Source organism: Equus quagga, chromosome 8, assembly GCF_021613505.1.
Source record: "Equus quagga isolate Etosha38 chromosome 8, UCLA_HA_Equagga_1.0, whole genome shotgun sequence".
Classification (NCBI taxonomy): Eukaryota; Metazoa; Chordata; class Mammalia; order Perissodactyla; family Equidae; genus Equus; species Equus quagga.
The window spans coordinates 103,851,277-103,873,595 of NC_060274.1; the positions used below are offsets into that span (position 1 = coordinate 103,851,277).

Below are 22,319 nucleotides of genomic sequence, written 5' to 3' on the forward strand. Positions count from 1 at the left end.
AAGAAAGAAAAAAGAGGAAGACTGGCAACAGATGTTAGCTTAGGGCAAATCTTCCATAAAAACAAACCAACAAACCATGCTAAGTTAAAGCCTTAAAAAAACCCCACAAGTCTACTCTACTAGGCTCTTTCAAAACAATTTTAAGTCATTTGTCTCACATTCACAACACAAGAATCTAACTACCAAAACATGCTGTGTTAGCATAAAGCATAGATGTGGGTGAATCCTATGCTTAAGAATATGTGTGTGTGTTGGGGACAGGGAGTGTATGCTCATGTAACCAGGCATGCTTCTTTGCCTATGTCTTATAAAGACAATGAATGCTCCCAGTAAATACCTTTTCTTTCAATCATGACACTGGGTTATAACTAGCGTGGGGTGGATTTGCATGCTCTCCAGGACTACTATGTAAGGTTGTGAATACTCTTCCCCTTGAAACTCCTCACCACTTTAGACCTCACCATTTATTACCAAGAGCTCATCATGAAGTAATGACTTCCATGTTCTTGTTCCTCTGTTTGTCAAGAGTAAATTCAATTCTGATTTTGGCAGGGGAATGGGGCTTATCATAGACCAAACAGATTCACTGGGAGCAGCTTCCTAATGATGGTGCATAAAGAAATCTACTTCTTGCTTCTGCAAAGTAAGATGACCCCCCTTGTAGGCAGATGGTGCGTGCTGGCTGAATAGGAGCTGCAGGGTACAAACAGGGGTTGTGTCAACATGTCCATTCCTTTTGTTCTAGGTGCTAATCGAAATCAATGGCATTTTGTATTTTTTGCTCTTCTATCAAATTCATTCAGAATTATAAATAATACTCAACTAATTTCTCCTGTAGGTGTAGTCTTAGTCAATGTCTTAGCTGGGATAAGAAAGAATAGGAGTCCTACAAGTAAGGCAACGGTTGAATCTGTAACAAAACCGAGATACCTGAAAAAGAACAAATGTGTATGTTAAAAAATGCCATCAAGAATTTGCGTGAACCAAACACCAATTGATTCAGGTATAGGTATAGGTTATTTATTTCGGATAATCTGCTCTAAAACCTATGGATTTCTAACTAAATGGTGTAACTTAGTGGAACCAAAAATCTCAGACCATGCTCCCATTGTTTTCAGATGTCTCCGTATTTCCAAAACCATGTATACACATGCTGACACACTGGGCCAACGTGGCAAATTCCCTCTTAGGTAAAGCTTACAGATGTGGTAAATAATTTCTTCTTTGAATTATTTCTTTTAATCATATTGGCAGAGAATTTAGGTTGAAACAATTGCTAGACTACGCAAAGTCCTTCATAATTGTTTTATAACATCCTACTTTTGAATCGTGTCAAGGCATGGATGTTTCTAGGGTCATCTGAAACTCTTCTGTAAATTGTGAAAAGGAATTTATCTGTTTTTCTAAGATATAACATCTGCTTCTGTGATTATAGGACCTAGCCACACCACACAAATGAAGTCAACCCATTTAATACTTTCCACCCTGTGAAACTCAATCAAGAATATTAATTGTTAGAATGGATTATGAGATACTCATAAATGATCACTGTAAAAAATTAAGAGTGATTTAGGAACAGATGGGGTCTTAGAATCACCAGGACATTCCAGAAAGTGAGATAGGTTTTCAGAAGCCTCGACAGTTAAGAAGCACCTGGAGATCAGCTATGAATGAACCAGGCATAAACAATTTGAATGCACTTTTAAAAGTCAGCATATTAACTAGTGACTCTTTGTAGTCTGAGAAGAACTATGTATACCCTAAAGGTTGTTTTGCTTCTATGTAACTCAGCAATGCCCATGTACTATAGAAACTCTCTCCTCCTGTAATTTACTTGAACAATCTAAATAATCAAGCAAATGCATTATTTTATTCAATCTGACAATTTTATTAAGCAGTCTGTTTTCCCTAAATATGAATTTTCTTTGTTTCCTTGTTGAGTAAAAAGCTACCTCGGTGTAATTTATTCAACAAACTTAACCAATATTTATTATTTTATTGTTCCCTATTTCTTTTATTTCACTTGCAATTTTTGGGTGGATTTTTGCCAAATTAGGTCAGGCATCATGTAATCTGATTTTGTTTTATATGAAAAGACACATTGACTTCAGTCCAAGTTCAAACAGATGGAATGGAAACATTAGGTGGTAGATATAAATCTTGATACATCATTCTAGCTTTGGAAATTCTAAATGCTTAAAACCTCTACATTACAGTATATTCTACAGAATATATAATTTAAGTAAAATCAAGCCATAAATACTGAAATAATTTCTTTCAAAAGGCTTTTAAAACTATTATTTTATTAGTTTATTTTAATTTTATTTTTAGTTTATTATGAACTGTTAGGTTATCTCAATATTACAAAATATGAAACTGATACAAATTTTATTTTCTTTGGCAATTTATAAATTTATAAAAAGGAGGAAGAATTTTGTTGTTGTTGTTGGTATAGGTCCTATTACAAAACTACAAAGTACTAATCAAACAAACAATAGTTTGTTTCGAATAGCTTACTTTGAATAACTGAATGTTGCCTTTTGTTTAGACTTCTTAAAATGAAAAGTTTTAGTCCCAAAAGAAATAAAAAGTATATAGAACTGAAGCTGATCCTTTGAAACATGCCGCCACATTACACTGCTATGCTTGTGCGCTCCCTAGGAATTTGCACACAGACTTTGCACCTTTAAAATATGTTGGCAATGCCTATATAACCAGAAGGCTCTGATTCGAGAAGAAAGAAATTTCTTTATTCCATGTGGGCAGAATATATTTCACCCAAACAATTTTGGTTTCTGCCCCAAAATACATGGATTCTTGCTGGGGTATGTGAGATAGGAAGTCCAAATTAGAGATCTGCTGAATTTAGGAACCAGACTGGTTCAGTGAAAGATAGATTGGGAACACAAATCTCAACACCCAAGTATTTATATTGACATGTAGGATGGTCCTTAATTTAGAAAATTATGCTACAATCTTCCCCCTCACTTCCCATGACTCAGCAATGACTGCTGGTGTATAAGACACTGAAAGATAAAATTAACTCTGACCCAGCTTCTAACATTAGTTTATAAAGTCAGTCTTATTACTTATTCAGGAATTCCTTATCTATAAAATAGGGGCAGGAATGGATTGACAGTGAACTAATAAAAAATGGACATAAATAGAGAAAAAGGCTATTGAACCAAATAAATAATCCTCCATAGATGTAAAAAAATTAAGCTGGCAAAAATCACAGAACGTGAGTTCATATCAGGTTATGAAAAAGCATTGAGTGGCATTTATTTCACAAAATAAACATTTATTATCATGCTTCCTATAGGGGGAAATGCAGCACTCTTATGAGTTCCATTTTACAGATGAAGAAACTGAGAGGTAGATGACTTGCCCAAAGTAAGCGGAAGAGCCAGGAGTGGAATCCAAGCCATGTGGCCCCAGAGTCTATACTCCCCACCACCAGAGAATCTGGCTTTCCTGCAGGCTATATTTCTAATTTTGTAAGGAGGGAAATAGCTTCGTCTAAAGGAGCCTGATTTTTAGGTACAGGAGAGTTTGGTTATCTTGTCTGCAACCCTCTCCTAGATTTCATTCCTTATCAATTGTTTTCCTGAAAAGATTAGAATTAAAAAATCTTTTCAATGGAAAGGGAGAAAAAAATCTCACACAATCTTTCAGAGTTATAGGAACCACTTAGGAGAAAGGCCAAGGAGAAAACAGGAAGAGCTGAGGAACATAACACGTGACACTTACTCTGAGAAAAGCACAGACCAGCCAGAAATGAAGCCGGGATCTCGGCTAAACCACAGCAGGGCCATTACCAAGAAGAGGACCAAGGTCACAATTTCTTGAGACCTGTGGGAAAATGCCAATCCTTTCATTTATTTTCTCAGTCTGGACATTTGTAGAAACTCGCTGAGCTATTGTCAGGGGTAATCTTAGAAGACTGTAAACATTGTAAAACCCGGATGTGTCAACACCGTAATTGGAAAGAATCAGCGAGATCAGAGGAGGACGTTACTCCTCTGTGGGTCTTTCAGCTTCTTGTCAATCTACCCGGTAAATCTGAGTTAGACGAGATATGTGTTTTGTCATGATGAGTTATATTCACAAAGGTTAGAACATTCAGCACCCTTACCAAATGTTGTCAATGCACGACAGATGATTACGTGCTTATTTGCCTGTAAATAAACCCTTGAAGTATAAGCAGCATACCTCTGTGTGTGTGTGTGTGTGTGTGTGTGTGTGTGAATCTTACCTTATTGGCCCAAGTTTTTGGTATTCTTGTTTAATCACCTCGGCACAAGCCTTTTGTCTGAATGTTTTGGTCTTGCCACATTTGAACATCTCCTTAACACTGAAAAGAATAATTAAACATGTTAGGCAAAGGATTCTCCCTTTACGGAAGATAATTTGTGTGAAAGTTTCATAAAACATGAAAATATGACTCTCCCTAATAACAGACATCTGTGCCTTTCGCCTTTACCTCCATCTCCTTCTTCGAATGTTCTCTCCTCTTTTTTCTGTTTTTGACTGATTTGCACATTTTTCAATGCTTAATTTCTCTTCCATATTTTCCACGACATCTTCTACTTATCTCTTCCTTTTCCAAGTCCTTTTGCACCATTAGAATTTTGCCATGTTCCACTCATCTCTAATTTAACACTTTATTATATACCTGATTGTTATATATTTTAATATGTAGATTGCATATCTTGATTGTTAACTGTTGCATATGTCTAAGTTTTATCTCATCACTTATACAACAAGTTATTCAAGGGAAGGGGCAGTGTCCTAGATGTTTTCTTTGGCTTGGACTCTCTAAACACTGGTATACACAGTAATTATTGACTCATTATTGACTCAAAGGCACTATTAACTCAATAGTACCTTTGTCAAATTTAGGAGACATTTGTCAGATGTATCATTTTGCACAAAATATGCTAAACTTGAGTTATACACTAGGGCAGGGAAGTCACATACACTAATCATGGACAGAGTCCAATCTATGTCTATTCTCAGAACTAAATCAACTCTATTACATTTTTTTCAAGTTTTTCCACCCCTTATGTCCTAATAGCACCCACTAGATAATTTTCCAAATTGTTTCTAACAGTAACTGCCTGTCTCTATTTCCTTTAGCTGCTGATCTTAGTGACCCTTTTCTCCTATGACTAATTTTTCTGTCTTGAAGTCCAGGGTCTTCAAAACCTTGAAGAACTTTTGTGAAGCCCTGCTCTAGACTGAGATCTATGGGGAAAAAAGTCCCTCCAGAAGAAGAAACAAATGGAAAAATGGCTAGATTCTTAGGGACTGTCTCTTGGAATGTCTATGAGTGGCTCAGTTGGATTACATTATTTGTAGGTATAGAAAGCACTTCTGAGTGTAGAGCCAAAGGAAATGAAATCTGGATGTCGAAGAGATACCTGCACTCACGTGTTCATTGCTGTATTATTCACAACAGCCAAGATATGGAAACAACTCAAATGTCTATTGACAGACAAGTGGATAAAGAAAAGTGGTATACACAAACAATGAAGTATTATTCAACCTTCAACAAGAAGGAAATCCTGCCGTTTGTGAGAACACGAATGGACCTGGAGGACGTCGTGCTAAGTGAAATATGCCAGACACAGAAAAGCAAACACTGCATGATCTCACTTACACGTAGAATCTAAAATAGTCAAACACATAGAAGCAAAAGGTAAAAGGAAGGTTGCCAGGCACTTGGGAGAGTGGAAAATGGGGAGGTGTTGGGCAAAGGATACAAAGTTTCAGTTATGCAACAGAAACTCTGGAGATCTCCTGTACAAAATAGAGCCCAGGATTAACAATACTGTATTGTATACTTAAAAATTTGCTAAGAGGATAGATCTTATATTAAGAGTTCTTATTACATAAATAAATAAAGAGGATGGTAGGAAACTACTGGATTTTGGATAAGTTTATGGCATTGATATTGATGATGGTTTCACGAGTATATACTTATTCCCAAATGCATCAAGTTTTGTATACACTAAATATCTACAGCTTTTTGTATGTCAATCATACCTCAATAAAGTGGTTTTAAAAAAAAGAAAGAAAGCAAACAGGGGCATTCCTTCTGAAAAATTGCTGGGGTAAACATGGATATTTATGAGGGAGTAAATAGGAAGACTGGGGTGGTGTGAGGGTAGCTTTCAGACAGACAAATTTTATTTATTTTTTCTGTAACTCAGCTACTCAAATTTGTCTGGACTGTTATTCTCTTTGAAGGAGCAGAGTTTCCTCAATTCTTAAGTCATCCATCCTACACATTCATAATCACTCTCCTGCACACACTCCAACCACTGAACATAATTAGACGGATGCTGTTGCATTTAAAATCAGTGAGGTAATATTTAATCTTTATAGTCTCAGTTAAGTTACTGACTAGCACCAGTCTTGAAATTTTATCCCTTCTCACAATATAAACACTACTGTTATAAGAAACTAACCTGTGGGACACTTTGAGAATCATCTGTAGAATAGGAAAGTAGAGTTAAAAAAAGGATGAGTCTCCTTAGAAACTGTTTTCCACCCAGTAGACTGCATCTGTACTTTGTCACTTTGGTGGGGGATAATAAATAGTTAAGCCAAAGCCAAATTGGCTTTGCTACAAATGAAGGTTAATGCCTTCACAAAGGAACTGATGAAGCAGATGACAATGCATCAACCTCGCCATTTAACTAAGTTCGGTGGCACTGACAGATGAGCTTTTCTTCCAGATAGGTAGGGGTCATTTATAATGCGTGAGTTAACTGTGTTAACGCCAACACACTAATCAGAATGTATGGTAGCCTGCCAGGGGAGTGGCTGATAATTTCTGTTTGTCTATCTCAAACCTCTGGAGGTGAATACCCTGGTAGACTTTAAAGGACACTGAAAAATTAGCTGGAGCATGAAGCTATGCAATGTCTACCCAAGAGTGGACAGCAAGGGGACTGTTGAAACATGCCACTGATGATGATTTATGGACTTTGCCTAATGCACACACTTCACAGGATTCTTTTCCTTGTAGAAAACACATTTCAATACATCTTCCCTTTATCTTCCTAATTTCTCCTTTTTAAGTGTTGGGCAATCTTAAAATAATGACAGTGCTTGCATATATATTTTATAAAATCATTATATATAGCAAAAACGGAGAAAACAACAGTGGGTCTGTGACTGGATGCTTTCTCCACTGGTGTGGGAGAAACCTGCATCCTGCATTGTTGCCTGTACTATTGAACAGACCCCCAAAGGCTTGGATTTCCAGGAAGGGGCATTTAGTACGCAGCTGGCCTCTTCCCACTGATGCCCACCTGCTGAAGTCAGTGACATTCCACACATTTGCTTCGGCAGGAAGACTGCCACACGCTGCTCCCACAATCTGGACCAATAGATTTTTTAAAAAATCCTCAGTACCATCTCCCCACTACTAACAAAATTGTAGCAGTTCTAGAGAAGAACCAGGAAGAGGAACGGAGAGGGAAGAACACCAGTCCTTATCTGACCAGGCTTGGAACATTCAGGCCAAGGCACGGACAACCACCAGATCTCACTGCTTTGCTTCTCAAAGGAAGTACCTGACTGCAGCCTCACCTGCTTGGTGGGTCACGTGCTGTTTTACTCATAGGGGCTTGAAACCATTTAAATAAAGCATTATAAAAATTATTTGAACTGTTGTTTTTCAGGAAAAAGTCCCGAAGGTTTAATAGACAGCCTTTCCGCCTTTCTTTTTGGAGTATTGTTGTTTGTGTTGAATATGTAATGCTGCAGTTTAGATTCTGCTGTGGAGCCCTGCCTGATTTTAAATGCTGGCCGTCATTGAAGTCATGTAACTCACTGGTGCTTATGAACCACCAGCTTCAGTCCTAGCCAAGGTAATATCTGCATATTTGCCTAGAATATATATGTTTGACATTTTAGCAGCTCTTTATTGATCAGTATTTCTTTCCTTGACTTCTACACTTTCAACTGGGGCCCAGACGTGTTAGAATTACAGCGTTGGAAGCCAGCTGACTGATCCTCTAGTTAAAGTCTGTCGTTTTACAGTTGAAGACACTGAGACTGAGAATGGATCAAGCCTCACAAAGATCACTCACCTGGCTTGTGAGAAGCCACAACTGTATCCCTGGTCTCCTCATTCCTGATCCAATATTCTTTCCATAGAGAATACTCTCAGACTTTGATTTTAGTTTTTCAAGGATGTGTCAACTTTCGTGTTAAGATGAAGCAGGAAATCTTGCATGTTACAGTTTAAAGTAACTTGGTAACCTGAGGGAATCCCCACATTAAACTACGAGGAGGGGCAAAATTTCTTAAGATTCCACTTTAACAATTTGGACAGGGTCCTCATCATGGTGAGCTCCTTATGTCCTCCGGATCTATCAATATCTTATTGGCTTAGGATTCAAAGGAGACCAAGATAGACTTGCTTTCTACAAACTCTCTTCCACAGGCAACATTGCTTAGGTGTTATTCTAGCTTATCCTTAAAATATGTGCTCTTAGGTGTCAGTTTTGTAGGGAAGAGAAATGCAGGAATGCAACATGCATGAAATAGGTCAAAGAACGTTGGGTGAGGACTAAGAACTTGGAACCTAGACACCTTTGTTTATCTGATTAACGTGGAATATTTACTTACTTGAATCCTAGGAAAAGCCACTGAAGCCAGATCCAGGACAAGAGTAGAATAATAATAGCAGCTGGGAAGGTGAGCATAAACCATGATCCAAAGTTGATGCAACGACAGTCAGGGTAGCGTCTGTGTGAAAATATGGAAAAGTGTTCACAGGAGTACAAGTGGCATCTTCTCTGATGGTCATTGCTAAGCAGCAGTTCACATATTTGCTGTGCTACCAGCCAAGAAGGAAGATATGGGACATACTCACCATTACACATAGTAGTTACTTTTCTCCTTGAAAATAAAATAAGGGGAAAGGCTTAAGCTTGTTTCCCCTCAAATTATTAGACTTGGATTACAGGTCAATGACCTAAGTTAGTCTGTTCAGCCTAAAGACATTTGGAAATGCTACTTGGATTAGGGTCAAAATAATCCCCCCAAACCACTTTCATTTTTCACTGTCTGTGCCTCGTATCTTGAAATCAAGCTGCGTCGTTCTCCCCACCTACTATGGAGAATCCTGTGAGATTTGTTTGGCTAAAGATGGGCTTTTCAGCATTTTTGCCTGGAGGTATAGTTCATTTAGGAAAATGAAAGCCTGAAAAAGCTAACCTCTGTTTTTCCATTTTGTTTTCGTTTTTTTCTTCAGTAGTAAGAAGTATATAAACAACCACCAGGACTATGGTCTCCATCATCATCACCATTAGGCTTACATCTAGAGCGAACATTTTGAATGCTAATGAAATGGTTGGCATACTCTAAGTAAGGGATTAGTTTCATTGTGGTGTTCCTTTTTCTACTTCCTCATACCCTCTAAGTGAAGTGACTGCAAGTGTCTGCCTGATGCAAATGAAGATTTCTTATATTGTGAACTATGCTAATTACATTTAATTCTGAATAGAATCCTTTTCTTTCACTTAACACTGTGTCTTGGGGGTAGAGTGGTGAATTAGATGGACGTAGTCCAGGCTCTTATAAAGTTTACATTTAAGTGAGGAACACAGGCAATAAATAGGTAAGCATATAACAAATCAGAAAATAAAACAGAAAAATGTAATTAAAAGTTATTAGGAGGAGGGAGAAATTTTACACAGGGTGGCCAAGGAAGGTGATATTTGAGGTGAGATCTAGATTGCAAGAAGGGCTAGTTTATGTAAATAACTGGGAAACAGTATTCCAGACAGAAGAAATAGCAAGTACAAAGGCCCTGAGGTAGGAGTGAGTTTGGAATGTTTGGGGATCATACAGAAGGCCAGTGAGGCTGTAGGTAGTGACCTAAAGTTATAGTGACATGAAATAGAGTCCAAGGAGCACCCAATAGATGTCAGATCATATATTACCTTGTGGGCCATCAGAAGTAATTTGGATTTTAGTACAAATGCAATTAGGAATAAGTGGAACATTGTAAATTAGTGATGTGATCTAATTTAAAGTCCACGTAAATTTGTGATTTACATAAAACATGTTGGCTAGGTGGCTTCTCAAGATTGAAGACAATAAGAGTGGAAGCCAGGATGTGATAGACTGAGCTCCAAGATGACTCCCAAGATTCCTGCCCCAGGTACATATGCCTTGTACAACCCTCTCTCCTCTGTGTGCATAGAACTTGTGCATATGATGAGATTTCACTCCTGCAATTAGGCTCTTTTATGGCAAAAATGAAAGGATTTTGCAGAGGTAATCAAAGTCCCCAGCAATTGACTTTGAATTAATCAAAAGGAAGATTATCTTGAGAGGACCTGACTTAATCAGGTGAGTCCTTAAAAGAGAGACTTTCCTGCTGGCCTAAAGAAGTAAGCTTCCATGTTGTCAAAGGAAGGGACTACATGACAAGGATCTACAGGTAGCCTCTAGGAACTTAGAGGGATCCCGTGCCAATAGTCAGCAATAAAATGGGCACCTCAATAATTCAACCTCAGGGAACTAATTTCTGCCAACAACTTGAATGAGTTTGGAATAGGATGCTGAGCACCGGTGGAGATCTCAGGACTGCTTGTCACCTTGATTTCAGCCTGGTGAGATCCTGCACAAAGGACCTAGATAACCTGTGCCTAGACTCCTGACAGACAGAAATTAGGAGATAATAAATTTGTGCTATTTTAAGCCACTAAATTGATGGTAATTTATAACAAAGCAAGAGAAGACAAATACACAGGGGAATCTATTAGAAGACAAAAGAAGTTTTGCAGAGGAATAGAGTAGAGAGTAGAGTAGATTTTAGCTTAAATTAGATTGGTGGCAGTGAAGATGAAGAGAAGGCAATAGATTTTAAATATATTTGGGACAAATGTGGGAAACCCGGAAAAGGTGCCATTTATTGAAATTAAGTCTGAGAGGAGAACAGGTTGGCAGAGGGTAATGGAGTGGCAGATTAAGAATGTTGCTGTAGGCCTGTTAATTTGAGATGTCCCTTAGTTTTCCAAGTGGCCATGTTGGATAGCCACTTGGATAAATGAGTCTGGAATTGAGAGGAGAGGGCAGGTTAGAGATGTAAAACTGGTAGTTATCCACATATAGGTGATATTATAAACCATGGAAATGAGTGTGATAATTTCAGGAGGAAATGCAGATAAGAGGAAGAGAGAATTCACCCTGGACTCTAAGTTTTAGAGGTCAAGCAGAGGTGTAGGAATGAGGGATCTAAGTACATTTAATTCTAACAAAAATCCTGTGAGGAAGGCACTATATTTCCATTTTACACAGGAAGACACTGAGTCTGAGAAGGTTCAGTGGATTGCTCAAGGTCACAGACTGCACAGTCAAGCTGGGTTTTTAACCCAGGAAGAGTGTTTAAAACACAATCTCTTTTCATCAAAGCATAGTGTCTTCAACTCCAGCTCCCAGGTAAAAATAGAAAACTCTGTACATATTGCAAAATATCCATAAACTAGATACAAACTTTTTGTTTTAAGGACATTTTAGAACACTACAGGAATGATTGCATGGTAACAGAGACGTGATTTGACCTAAAGCATACAAGAGTGCTGATGCTGAAACTTAGGAAGATACTGATGCTGCAATCCTTATGCCCAACTACAAAATGATGAATAACTTTAACAGTAATGAAAGACACAGAAATGGTCTCAAAAGAATGGATATAGTTGTAGAAATTTGCAGCCTTGTAACACGTTTTGGCCACTAAGAACACTGTAAGTTAGTGTCCACACTGATTACAGTTCTTTTGATTAATGACTGCTTTGATTATTTCTGAGTCAAAGCCACTTTTCAGTTTTGTATTTGTGTATTTCCAGAAGTTTCTTTCCAAATATTAACTACTTGTTATTTATGAGCCAGGCTTAGATTTCGAACAACAACGACAGCAAAAGTAGAAGCAGCAACAACAATGACTAGCTTATTGACAATTTTCTATGTACCAGGCTGTCTGCTAAGAGCCACAAGGCATTATGCCATTTGATCCTCACAGTAATGTTGTAAGTTCTAGTATTGCCCCCATTTTTCAGATAAAGAAATTGATGCTTACGGAAGTTAATATACAGCAAAATTGAAATCTGAAGCAAGGTCTGAGTCCAAACTCTGTAATATCCAAATTTCTTCTTTGATGCTTGCCAGAGAAATTATTTCTGAGAAATGCATGTTGCTCATCTACACAGGGGACAATTGTGGTAACTCTTGAAGGTGACTTTTTCTGGGTAACTGGTTCACCTTCTCCCTCTGGAATTAGCCCGGAAGAGAGATTATAGAGGTGGTCTTTGAATTTAGGGCACCTGGAAACACATGTCTTTTACCACTTCTTGTTTTGTGGACCTCTTGTAGATATTACTGAACACATAATTAGTAACAGTGACTGTGCTAGTCATTGATAATACAACTTCCTTCCAAGCTGCTCTGGACACCCACAGATTTCACAGCTGACACCCACGAGCTGAACAATATTCTTTGATAATCAGTAAGCTATGAAATTTTACTTGTGATAATCTTCCATTCTTACTCTGGTAGATTTGCTTTTTGTATTTAACTGATAGCTGTTGTGTTCATTAGATGATACCGATGCATCAAAACTACTCTGCTATGAAAGCAGTAATTGTCCCTCATAATATTGCCCTTAATAACTTTATTTTAATATCAAAGCATTATTTAGTTATTTAGATGATTCCCAAGAACAATCAGCACTTCATTTATGAAAGTCTTCATACCGTTCATCTCAACCAATGTTTATTGATCGCCTACTTGTGCCTCTTGTGGGCTAAAATAAGTATAAGATCGTGCTTCATTCAGCCTTTACAGCTTGCAATCATCAGAGGTGGTGGTGTGCATGTGTGTGGATAAGATGAGTTTATAAAATGTGAATATAGTTTATGATAAGAGGAGATGGGAATGGCAGTTTAGGAGAAACTGAACAGAATTTCAAACGATATAGCAACTACACAAGTAGAAAAAGAAGCTGACAGAATTGGTGGGTCTTTCATGAACCAGAGTAGGAAGAAATGGGTTAATTCAGGGTGGTATTTATTAACAATAGCGTTAGGAAAGGCGGAGATCTGGTGATGACTGGAGGAATACATCAGTGGAGGAGAAGGGCATAAGGGTCACGTAGAGAGCATTGATGAAGCAGGATTTACCTAATGAAGAGCCAATAAAAATCTAAAGCATCTGTAAGACTGTTACAGGAGGTAAGTAAAACATAAGATACTTCCTGAATGCCCTATTCCAAGCATTAGTCAGACTAATGGTGAATTAATCACAGGGGAGTCAGAATTTAGGTGGCACGGGTACTAGCTTCAAAGATTAAGAATGCAAGAAGTTTCATTCTTTATACTTGAGTTAAATAATTAGCTTGGTCTTGTTAGTATTATTCTAAAAATCACCTTCCAAGCTATCCATCAGCTCGTGACAACAAGAGAAAGGTTCAGTCTAACTAGCCAAATATTCAGCTTTGCAACTATTTCAGATAATACTTATTATGAATGCATGTTTATATTTTATAAAAAGAAAATGCAACATATGAATGTGAATACCGATGTGGTCCTTATTTGTTACTGGCAGCAAACTTGCTTTTTTAGAATTTTGCCAACATGGCACCTTCACATATGGTCTGTGAGGCAATGAGGCTGCAGAGTGGAAAATGTACCAGGCCACTTGCCTTCACCTGGAAGTTTCCACTGACTAGTGATCCTCTCTTAAGTTCTCTGAGCCTTGGTTCCTCATCTGTGAAATGAGGGAGTCATATACATAATCTGACATTTCTCTGTCTTCACTTGTTCTATTCTTCCCTCTCATTATCACTCAGGATGTCCTTCTTTTCCAAGACTAACATTTCTACTCTTGTTTCTAATTTCATTCTGCTTCCGCTTGACTCTAAGCCAATCAATGTTCTCTCTCCTTTTTTCCCCCAAACCTCACATATCTCTGTGATTTCTACACTCTAGATTTTTAATTTCTGTGTTCATATATATAGCCCCAAATTTATAACAAACTTGAACAATGCATCTGCAAATGCCTGCTGGAAATCTCCTTGTGGAGGGGCTCTTCGCAGGCTATTTAAATATATTCAAAATCAACTTATTAATTTCTCCATGAATCTGCCATGTCTTCTCTAGAAGTTCATGGCATCACTATGCAGCTGTATTGGCAAAAACTCCCAGAGTTTCCTTAACCCCTCCTTACTCTTAAACCCTCATGCGTAATTACTCACCACCTTCTGGCTGGCTGTGCAGTCTCTTCAGTCTAAATCTTCCAATCGCTTCACCGCTAGCCTTGTTCTGCCCCTCATCATTTGTCAGCACTTTCGTAATGGACTCCTAATTGGTCTCCTGTCCCCAGACTCTCAGAATGCCAATCAATCTTCGCACTGCTTTTCTAAGCTGTGCAAAAACATGCACAGACTATTCTACTCTCGCTCTTGAAAACCTGTCATAGACTTCTTGTGTTTTGATTTTATGAATTATTTGCATTCATTTTCTCCATAAGCATGGTGTTTCTCTCTTTTAAGATTGGACCACGTTGTATGGACAAATTTTCTCTAGTGACCAAGGGGTGCTGCACACACCTACAGTCCCCTTTTAGATGCATGTCCAGCTATGTTTCTAGGGAGGTAATTTTTTATGGAGATGGACTTTGGGGTCTGACTGCTTTTGGTTTGGTCCTCAATCTGCTAAGCTGAACCTCAACTTTCTCAACTCTGATAATAATAGTAACCAACACTTACTGAGCACATGCTCTGTGCTAGGCACTTTTTAAAGTGCCAGTTATTTTATGTAAAACTCTAAACAACTCTCTGAGAGAGGGATCTTATTATTGTCCTTATTTTTCCGGCAAGGTAACCAGCTTAAAGAGATGAAAGAATTTCTCAAATTCACCTAGCTTGTAACAGGAGAGCTGGAATTTGAACACAGACATTTTGACCCCAGAGGCTATGCTGTTAATCGCCATTATATTCCACCTCCACAGCAAGGATATACAAGATACGTGTACACTATGATGTATGTAAATTATCTGGCAAGGGCTCAATACATGTCGCTTTACCTTCTCCCTAAATGTCAAAAAACAAATGTTATTATGTTTTTAAAATTTTCATGGTTTTCACATATGTACGTTTTGTCTAGACAACCAGATGGAATCTTCTTCCTGGCAGGTTTTATTTTTTGCATTCTCCAAAAGAATTCAAAACAGTGCCTTGCACATTGTCAGTTCTCAACAAATGTTTGTTGACTGACTGAGTGAATGAATGAAAGTCTGTTTTGATTTGCACTGAATAAAATTTAGCTTTCTCAGAATTCATTGTCCTTATTTTCTTTGTGTAAAAAAAAGAGAACAAAAGATGTATATATATATGCATATATAAACATTTTATATATATGAGATAGATAGATAGATAGGGAAAGGCTTTGAACTGTGTACTCCAATCTCTTCCTCCCATTATTTGTAAGATGGCACCTTTCTCTAAACATCAGTGGTGGGAAATCATTGACTCTCAGGTTTCATGCATTTCTTTGTTGCTGGGTGAGACCCAAAATGAAATTGTAAAAATTGATTATTGGTATTGCTCAAAAAGATGGCAAACAGTGTCAAGAGGGAAAAATTGACATTATTGTAGTGGATTTGAAAATAAAGGACGATTTCTTTCTAGCTCCAAACATCTGGACAAAGAATATAATTTTTTTGTGCAGTTTTAAGTTCCTGGGACTTTTTCTGATGAAATTGAATGCATTTCGTTCCATTCTTGCTTTCAGATGCTGTTGTAGTTTTTAGGGCTATAATTCAAGAAAAATGTTATTAAATATCTAGCTTATTTAATAATATCAGTTATATTTTTCACATGAGTTGTTTTCCCCCTTCTATGCCACTGTTTTCTATTAAGAGGGGATGCTTTGAGTTTTTTTTTTCAAGTTTGCATTTAATTCCTAATGTTAAAAAAATCTTTTGAAGAAAAAACACCACTAAATTTCAAGTACATTTTAAGAATTTCCTAAATTTAAAGAGCATTTTGGCCAAATTCCCCTGATTAGGAAAATTAGAAGATTAGCCAATTAGAGAAAATAGTAACTGAAACATCTTGTTCAAAGAGCTACAATGCTCTCAATCTGTCATCGCAAATGGATTAATGCATTCAAAGAGTCAAGGGAACAGTTAAATAAAAGAAAGAAAATTTGGTTGATACTTTGTGCAAGAACACAAAGATCAAGGGTGAACTCGATATGGATTACTTTGACAACAACAAGTAATTTCATGGGAATGGTGGAAACCAGCAGTTCTTTAACACCAACAAGGATAAAACCATAAAAATTTGCTGTAAATTTTAGAAAAAGAGATTTACAGAAAGGACAAAGATGTGGAATCTCTTTCCTTGGGAAATTCATGAGAAAGGATAGAAGTCCAGCTTTCAGAAAGGGATCAAGTATATTTCCTGTCTTAGCGGATACATATGAGGGGGTACGTTGGACGAACACTCTCTGGCACTGTGAATTTCAGAAGCCTCCCACTTATAAACCAATGTCTTTCAAAGCTTCCAGTGTAAGTTGGTTGTTGGAGTGTGCATAATGGATGTGTACTCATAGAAACAACAAGTACACCTAGAGGTCTGTCTTATATCATCCCTAAACTGTGATACCAGTGTTTTTTTGTACACAGGTTCTTGTTCTTTCTAGAATGAAGAGTGACTTGTTTTGAGTCTTGGATTTCTTGGAAAAGCTATGCATGCACAAAATCTTGCAAATAATTTTAAAAAGTTCCTGCAGTCTGTGAATCTGCTTCCTAGGGAGTAGCTTTCCAGCCTCTGAACTGTAATTTTTCTGTGAAAAGGAACGAAATTCTGTTCCAGGGCATTCTTAATGCTGCACACCTTCCTGGAGCTCTGACAATTATCTGTGCTATTAGTTGAAAATATACCTTGGGTGTAGAGCCAGTTTGAGCTCTCACATGAGTCGTGGACTTTCAAAGATTCTTTTCTAATTTGGACTTGCAGGCTATTGTTTCAATAGTTCTTACACAGTGCTAAGTATTTTTACATCGTTTACTTCATTTGAGTCTCACAATAATCATATGAATTGTGACTATTTTAGATCTGAAAAATTAAGTCTTGGGAGTGTAATGTACGTTTTTATTGTTCAAATTTACAAAGTGAAAATTGTGGAATTTTTAGCCCAAGTGCTCTGACTGTGTCCACAGATTCCCCATTTTCTGCAACGGATGATATCACCGTTTCAAACTTGCACTTAGGATCATATATCTGTCCTTACAATACTTATTACTGCCATTTCTTATAACTGCCCAATCCTTCAAATCTGTTTAAATTCCAAAGCCAAACCTTTTGTAATTAGCACCTTTGTTCACCACTCATCATTCAAGTTCAAACGCCAATCCTCAAACCCTACATAAATTATCCCACGCAAATAATCCCTTTTCATTTTGCAGTCTTATTTGTAGTGAAAAATGTTTTCCTTATTTGATTAGAGTTTTCAGCCAGGGGTTATCTCTTCTGAGCTGACCTGGGGACTCTGTAGGGACCTCTTAATTCACTCTGTGCTACATATTTAGCCCCAGTATAAGAGAAGGTCTCTATAACTAAAGATGTCCTGATGGAGAACAACAGAGAGTTAACTCAATATAGCATCTCTGTCCTTGGATTCTCTGAATCAGGTGAGAATAATTCTTATAAGTTGTATGCTGTCCATCTATTAAACTAGCAATCCAGTAATGTTACTTACATATTGAAATGCTCAGCGAAGATCAAGTTGGTGGAGGTACCAGTGATGGTTGTCAGTCCACCAATGGTGGAAGAGTAAGCAATGCACAAGCACATAAGTTTACACATCATGTGGTCCTTCTCTGTTCGATATTTGTTTCCTGTGCCTGCGTTCTGTTCAACAAGAAAATGTAATATGAGAACAGCTCTATTTGTGTTCATAACAAGCAGTAATAGCATTTGCTGTAGACTGAATGTTTGTGTCCCCCTCAAATTCATATGTCGAAGTTCTAACCTCCAGTGTTACGGTATTTGGAGATGGGGCCTTTGGGAGGTAATTAGGGTTAGATGAGATAATGATGGCGGGGTCCTGGTCTGATGGGATTAGTGCTCTTATAAGAGGAGACACCAGAGAGCTTGATTTCTCTCTCCACCATGTGAGAACACAGCAAGAAGGCAGCTGTCTGAAACCGAAGGAGAGAGTCCTCACCAGACAATGATCCTGCTGGTACTTCTACGTTGGATTTCCAGTCTCCAGAACTGTGAGAAATGAATTCCTGTTTTTTAAGCTACCCAGTTGACGGTATTTTGTTATGGCAGCCTAATTTTATAGCATTTATCTTTCCATCAATAGAAATATAACCATAAAAATATTTAACCTGAAACCACCAAATTATTTTACCAACATAATTTCATTCATTTGCTCAACCTTTTTTCTTATTCCTGAACCAACTCTTCCCCCTCTTCTTCCCTTCTCACCACCACTCCCAAATCTTTCAACTGGTTTTCTATTGAACTGGCAGTGCATTGTCAGTAAGTTCTTCAACTTCTTTTTTGGGGTGTGTCCCTACCTTGGTGCCTTAACCGATGGTCCCCTGAGGATACTACTTCTGAAATTGAGTATTTTCAACCCCATATCCTTCAGTATTGAGAGATGGAGTCATTGTCCTCCTTGCAACTCACGACCACTTAGAGAATGTTAATCCTCTACTCAAATGAAAACAAATCCATTTTTTAAAGGCTCCTGTAATTTGGGTATCTCTTTCTCCACTCTTTTGAACGTGATATTCTGATCTCTTGGTTACCTATTGATTTCACTTAAGATGACATTTGCATCTGGCACGCAACATTCCTCCATCCTCCAAATTCTGTCAGCATCAGGATAACTATAACATGTTCATGAATGACCCATCAAATATCCCGTCCTCAAAGAATTTTTCTCTTATTTCCAGAGACTTTCAAATCTGCTCTACCTCAGTCACTCTCTCCCATAGTTACACCCTGGACAGCAGCACATCCTTAAATGGTTCCATCTGGGAAATCACGATCTCAAATGTGTTTTGTTTACAAATAGGACTTGCTAGAGGGCAAGCCAAAAGCAACTTCATTCTCTCTCTTACCCACGACCCATAAAAACACACTCTGTTGATCTGACTTTTGCTGCCCCTTGGGTGAAATCTGGGGCTGAATCTATAGCTTTTCTGGTCACTTCATTTAATAAATAGTCTTTTGGTCATTTTTAGTAGGAAAAAAGCAAAGACGTCAGTAATTGAAAGCAACAGTACTTCATTTAATAGCAAAAGTCCCAACTTTATTTAAAATTAAACCTTCTCTTCTCGCCTAGATCAGCCTGCTTAAAAGCCCATAGCTGGAAGGGGGTTTATGGGTTTGGCTTTTTCTCTCTCTTTCAGCTCCAAATCCTTTCACCACTTGCTAGTCTGCTCCTAAACCCTCCATATTTGGAGTGGCAGAGGATGGACAGGATCAGGAGAGGAGTGGTAGGGATTAGCAGAGGTCTTACGTGACTGGCATAATTAAAATATGACATCAGTACTCTTTAGGCACCGTGGCTGTCCAAAATGACTCCATCTGGAAGGCGCTTTTATGGATTCTTAAGAGTCCTATCATCCAAATAGGAACATTGGATTGCTGCTCCTTCTAAGTAGTTAATGCATCTCTTCCACTTCTTCTGACACACTTGTGGTGGTTTCAGCACATGATGGTCCCTCCAGTCACTTTATGCTGAGGTCAACTAGCCCTGTCAAGAAGCCCTCTTGGGGAAAGTAGCTTTTCAAATGACCCCAAATACCACTCCTTCCATGTGTTCCCTCCATCCTTTACATGGAAACAGGTATCTCTGCCCTGTTAGGAGTGAAAGCGCAGCTGAAACTCCATGACGTAAGGAGATTCAGCCATGACCTTTCACTTTCAAGCTTTTCAAGAGTGTGTCAAACACGAGTCCACGGATCTCTTCTAAGTCTAGGGGACAGATTTGCAAGTTCCCCAAGTAGTGGTTTCTCCACATCCATCTCACCATCAAGAGGCAAATGGGAGGTCTTCCCTTCTCTCCTCCTTGGTTGTGCAGGCTGGAGGGAGGTTGGGAAAATATTCCAACTTTCTCCAAAGGTGGGCTACATCTCAGCCGTCTCATTTTCAACACTACGTTTGAGTCTAAAATTGTTTTTTGTCATTTCCTTTGCAAATCTTGTGTAAGTGGAATACGGAAATACTTATGGTATGTGCTTGATATCATAGTTCTTCAGGGATGAAACAGTCTCATTCTACCACCCTATTAACCAAGAAGTCTGCTCCTGCAGCGCAGCTTCTTTTTCCAACTTTGCTGCTGCATTGCTTCTATCCCCGCTTCAACTCCACTGGCAAGTCGAGGTCATGGAAGCACCTAGGTATTCCCAGTAGATTGGTCCTCTCCTTTCTTCACTTCCTTTCTTATCCAGTTTAGATTCCATGGTAAGCCAACTCAGTAACTTTCTTTTTAAACCACTTTATTGAGGTACGATTGACATGTACAAAGCTGTACCTATTTAATGTATACCACTCGGTGAGTTTGGGGATAAGCACACACCCATGAAACCATCACCACCATCAATAGCTTTCTTAACAAAACCCTAAACTCTGTTTCTTGTCTCTCTTTGAATGGTAGTTATTTAGCAAAATTTCAGCTTTGAATGAACCCAATCATTTACTTTCTTTGTGCCATGTCTGCCCCTGAGTAGCCAAGTACTGTTGGTGAAATTATGAACATAGTGGAGGAGATTGGATCCCCTACGTCCATGATCACAAACTTCGACTGCTGTGTCCTTGCTGTCCCTCTACCCTACTATGTTTCCCTGACCAAATTGCTCTGCCTGTCTCCACAGGAAAACTTAAATCCCTCCCTGTTCTCTTTACACCCCCCCCAACGCTCCCACCAGCTCTCCACAGGTAGCTTTGCCTCCTGTTCCACAGGTAAAATAGAAGCTGGCAGACAGAAGTCTCACTGTCAAATGTAGAACCCTACTTGCCTCTGTTCTACCTTCTTCTCCAACTTGACGTATGTAATAGACTAAATGTCTCTCCTCCAACTTCTTGTTTCTGGACCCCAAACCCTCAGAACTTCTCAGAAACCCTATAGAATAGACCTTACTGGAATTTTCCCAACAACGTTTAACCATTTGCAAATCATCTTTACAAAAAAGAGGAATTTCTTAACCCTCCTTCCAATTAAACTACTGCCCAACCTCACCTCCATTTTCATAGCCAAACTACTCAAAAGAGTTGTCTACATTCACTGACTCCATTTTCTTAACCACTCCAATCCGGCTTCTGTCTCCCGAATCCACTCAAGATGCACTTGCTCTGATTATCAATAACCTCCATATCACTAAACCCAATAGATACTTTTCAGTATCAATTTTGTAGACCTCTCAGCAGCACCTAAAAAACTTAATCACTCCTTTCTGCTGGAAAATTCTTCTGTGGGCTTCTGTGATGTCTTGCTTTCCTGGTTTTTCTTCTACATCTCTGCCTGTTCCTCTATTTCCTTTGCCAGTTTGTTTTCCTTTAACCTTCCTTAAAACTAGAATTTCTTGAAACTTCGTCATAAGCAGTTGTCTCTTCTCACAGTAATATTTCTCCTTAGGAAATCTCACATATTTTCACTGATTTAATGAATATAGATATACCAGACCACCAAACTCCTGTCTTCAGCCCAGACTTCTCCTTTTAGGCCTATATTTCCAATTTTCTGCTCAACATAATTTGAATGTCTTAAATAAAAGATGCTCCAGTCCCCAAAGTTCAAAATCAAACTCGTGACTTCCTTCCTCAAATGTAGTCCTTCAGGATCACCTATATAAGATAACACCATTACCATCATCATCCTTACGAACACTTACTGTGTGCTTACTAGGTAATAAGCACTGTTTTAGGTTAAAATCAAATAAACGCTTTAGTTCATGTTATTCTTCCAACACAATGAGGTTGGTACTGTTATTACCCACTTTGTGTGTCTTGAGACACAGAGAGGTTAAGTGGTTTGCCCAAAGTCACAGAACCTGGAAATGGTAGACTTGGATCTTGAAAGCATGTAGAGCTTATACCCTTGGCCACTATACTATATTGCTTGCCCTTGAAATCATCTCTTCCTCATCTCACCTTATCTATTTAAATATTGCTGAACTCTGTTTGGTTTTCTTCATCTCCCTAGCCTTGGTCTAAGTCAACATTATCTCTGGTTTGAGTTACTGTAATAGCCTTCTTATGGGTCTCCTAG

The 22,319-nt window shown here is 38.3% G+C and overlaps 1 protein-coding gene across 2 annotated transcripts in view; it reads right to left on the bottom strand.

Moving 5' to 3' along the window:
• Positions 1–22,319, bottom strand: part of SLC13A1 (solute carrier family 13 member 1) — a 76,862-nt gene that overhangs the window by 10,913 nt on the left and 43,630 nt on the right. The window contains exons 7-11 of one of the 2 annotated variants that reach the window (XM_046670094.1): positions 17,790–17,947; positions 8,647–8,766; positions 4,256–4,354; positions 3,751–3,852; positions 824–930 (exon numbers count right to left, since the gene is read on the bottom strand). In XM_046670094.1, coding sequence (XP_046526050.1) covers positions 824–930; positions 3,751–3,852; positions 4,256–4,354; positions 8,647–8,766; positions 17,790–17,947 — 586 coding nt within the window. The remainder of the gene's footprint in view (positions 1–823; positions 931–3,750; positions 3,853–4,255; positions 4,355–8,646; positions 8,767–17,789; positions 17,948–22,319) is intronic. The other variant, XM_046670092.1, reaches the window with a different exon arrangement.